The following is a 3,406-nucleotide window of genomic DNA, read 5'->3' on the forward strand; positions in this document are numbered from 1 at the left end:
CTTGTCTATTTTTCTTGTATTTCATCCTTCACCGCTATCAAAAAGCTCAATTGAAATCTTGCAGTGTATTTCTTTTCAGAATGAAACTGTCTGAATGTAGGTGCAGGGAGTGGAGAGCTAATAATGCACATATTTATTGACAAAATTAGCAACAAAGAGCATTTCAGGCTGGAAGCTGAAATTAGAGCTCATTAAAAAAAAAAAAAGTTCTCACTTTCGAAGCAGCACCAACTTTGGCTCAGAGTTTGTCCTCCAAAGAATCACACACCCAAAAAAAAAAAAAAAAAAATTAAAAACGTTGTTGTCCTCAATTCGATATTGTTCCGTCTTCATTTCCGTGGAAGTCCGGTTCCGTCCTACCAAGTTCTGCCGTATAGCAAAGTGGAGCCCACCGATGAACCGAGCATACCGCCGGTGTAGTCGAGCAGCGCCGTGTCCGTGTGTGCGTGCAGACCCATCGGTGGGCTGGGCGAAGCGTCCTCCCGGTCCTCCAGCTCCTCCCGGGCGACCCGCTCTAACTGCTGGCCCGCGGTCAGCTTGGCGTCGGTCACCGGGATGGAGTCGCCCCGGCTCGGCTTGGCAACTTTGACGACCTTCGGGGAGGTGGAGGACGAGCGGCCGGGGTCGTGCTGGTGCTGGGCCGCCTTGCAGTCCTTCAGCTGCCGCTTGAGCTTGTAGCGGTGGTTCTGGAACCAGATCTTGACCTGGTTCGGGCTGAGGTGGATGAGGCCGGCCAGGTGCTCCCTTTCGGGGGCGGAGAGGTACTTCTGCTGCTTGAAGCGGCGCTCCAGCTCGAACACTTGCGCCTGCGAGAAGAGGACCCGACGCTTCCTCCGCGGGGGGGCCGACAACGCCGACTTCATGCCGGCGTCCAAGGCCGATAGGCCGCCGGACATCCCGCCATGCATGCCCATCCCGCCGCAGGAGCTCACCAAGCGGGAAACTGCAAGGGAACTTTTTTCATTACGACCTTCCACTAACTCAAGATGGAAAGTTACTGCAATATTTCGAATAGTAGTCCAGAGCTGCACCATCTCTAAAAGTTACTTCAATAAAAGTACACGAGTATTTTACTTGCAACATCATTTTTTTCCTCATAGTAATTCAAAGAATTTGAATATATAATGCAGCTAATTGATTTGAACTAAAAACTGATTACGAAGCAACTTGTTTAGAAATGAATTTTTACTGAAAGAACACCGAAACCTTTAGTGATGCACAAATAAAGATTTTGAAATACTTATTGTTACTCTGTAGTAAACGGAGAGCGTTCTATGCAGCAGCCGTAGTAAAGTTATGCCTTTCATTTTTTTTGTTGAGCTTTTAAATGCAAACACTTAGAAGAAATGTAAAAAATAAATATTTACACTGATTTGAACGGAAAATCACCAAGAAACTGTTTTTGTACGAGACAAACAAAGTGACCAACTATTTTTTTTTTTTTGCTCCTGCTGCTTTTTATTTCCTTTTTAATGCTGAAAAAATGTCAATATATTAGCTTCCTAATATATTACTTTGCTATATGATGGACATAACACGAATTTAAAGAATCTTCACCGACTTCTACGTTTCATCTGCATTTCAAAAACATGACTGAAATGTAACTTTACAACTACAGTGCTCCGTTTAATCCACCCATAAACGTGATTTGAAATAATAATCCCAACATATATATTTTTTAATTTAGCTTTCCACCTAATCCATGCAAAAAAAGAGAAAAATAATAAGCTTATTCCACTCACATCGGTCACGATAAAATGTCATAAATTGACATAATTGTCCACGCTTCCTGAAAAATCGTCAATATCCGTCAGCAAGGCCCATTTTAACTGTGCTGCCGATGAAAAAGTGTGGAAAAAAATATTTTAGTTACTTTTTTTTTTTTTTTTTTTTACTGTGTTGGGCTCTTTTGGTCACTTTCAATTTGCTTCTATCCAAATTATCCAAATTGTTTCTAGTTCATTTTGCGTTCAAATCAAAAGTTTCAACAAAAGGATAAAAATGAGGAACTAGAATCCAAAAAAAAAAAGAAATAAAAAACCAAATTCAATTTGACCTGGAATAGTTTATGAAAAGTTTTCAAATCGGAAGAAATGCACTAACTTGGCGCGTATCTTGTTTCGGGGCCGCTGTACCAGGCCGCCGCCGCTGGGCCGACCCCCCTGGACTGGTCCTGGTAGGCAGGCATCTCCCCACCCCCGCCGCCGCCGCAGAGCCCCCCCACCGATCCCGAGAAGTGCGATACGCCGGTGGGCGCGTTGTAGGAGCCCGAGGCCGAGGAGGAAGCGGAGAGGTGCTGCTGCTGGTGCTGATGGAGGTTCTGATGCTGGTGCTGGTGCTGATGTTGCGCGGCGGCGGCCGCTGCTGCAGCTGCAGCGGCGGCGGCGTGCTGCTGGTACCGGTACAGGCTCCCCGGGCCGGCCTCCACCGCCCCGCCGAACCTCCGGTACACGTCCTCCATGGGGCCCTGATGCAGGATGTCGGTGACCGAGAAGGGCGTGCAGGCGTTTCTGCCGGGGCTCAGGGACATGCTGGACAGACGCGCGCACGCCTCCCTCCTCGCGATGATGCCGGGACGTCGTGCGAGACCTTATCCCACCCGCGGAGGTGAAAGGGGGCGGGGCGAGGAACGCTGATTGACAACTTGGACGTGAAGCCAGCAGTTTTGGGGTCGGAGCATTCCTGCAGGGGAGCAACTTTACGGGATCTCTCTCCATTCAACAACGGATATTTGTTTTTTCTTTTTTAAATATAATTTTCGTCTCCGTTATTTGGAATGTGACGGATAAAAAGTTCCACAATGGTCCTGTTTTTTTCCGATCCGGTCACTTGCTGACTTGCTGACAACCTGCAGAGAAGGTTTGATGGACTTTCGTTTATATATATATATAAATTTTCCGTATGCCTTGCAAGTGTTGATGTTAATTTAAACAGAACAATTACTGGTGAATTGGTTTAAAAAACAAATCATCATTTGAGACGGTTTTGGATCCAGACAATGGAAAAAAGTTTGTTTTTTTGAAGGTGCACATCTTGGTGTAAAAAGTTGCCCCCCCCCAAAAAAAAAAAGACGTTCCAACTTGAGTTGCATTGTGTATAATGTAAGGACAATTGAAATTGTTCGTTTTCTTGAAATGAAATAAAATTCATCACATGATATATGAAGAAAAAAAATGGAAAACTATTTTTATTTTTAGCACCTAAACCAGCTTCAATCTATTTGATAGATAGATAGATAGATAGATATAGATAGATAGATAGATAGACAGATAGATAGATAGATAGATAGATAGATAGATAGATAGATAGATAGATAGATAGATAGATAGATAGATAGATAGATAGATAGATAGATAGATAGATAGATAGATAGATAGATAGATAGATAGATAGATAGATAGATAGA

At 44.2% G+C, this 3,406-nt stretch overlaps 1 protein-coding gene across 1 annotated transcript; it reads right to left on the reverse strand.

The window, feature by feature from the left end:
• Nucleotides 1–128: 128 nt before the first annotated feature.
• On the reverse strand, nt 129–2,545 carry LOC133496639 (homeobox protein Nkx-2.4-like). The gene is made up of 2 exons (XM_061812446.1): nt 2,104–2,545; nt 129–943 (listed from the first exon to the last, which is right to left on the reverse strand). Exons 1-2 carry the CDS (start codon nt 2,528–2,530, stop codon nt 357–359), a joined length of 1,014 nt encoding a protein of 337 aa, XP_061668430.1. The 5' UTR covers nt 2,531–2,545; the 3' UTR covers nt 129–356.
• Between the last annotated feature and the right edge of the window lie 861 nt (nt 2,546–3,406).

This window comes from Syngnathoides biaculeatus, chromosome 23 (assembly GCF_019802595.1).
Source record: "Syngnathoides biaculeatus isolate LvHL_M chromosome 23, ASM1980259v1, whole genome shotgun sequence".
NCBI classification, from domain to species: domain Eukaryota; kingdom Metazoa; phylum Chordata; class Actinopteri; order Syngnathiformes; family Syngnathidae; genus Syngnathoides; species Syngnathoides biaculeatus.

What these genes read in the sequence shown, in the direction of transcription:
- LOC133496639 (XM_061812446.1), bottom strand. Translation starts at nt 2,530, where the DNA reads ATGTCCCTGAGCCCCGGCAGAAACGCCTGCACGCCCTTCTCGGTCACC. An exon ending in CGAAACAAGATACGCGCCAA is followed by an intron (nt 944 to 2,103) that starts GTTAGTGCATTT and finishes GTTCCCTTGCAG; the next exon opens with TTTCCCGCTTGGTGAGCTCC.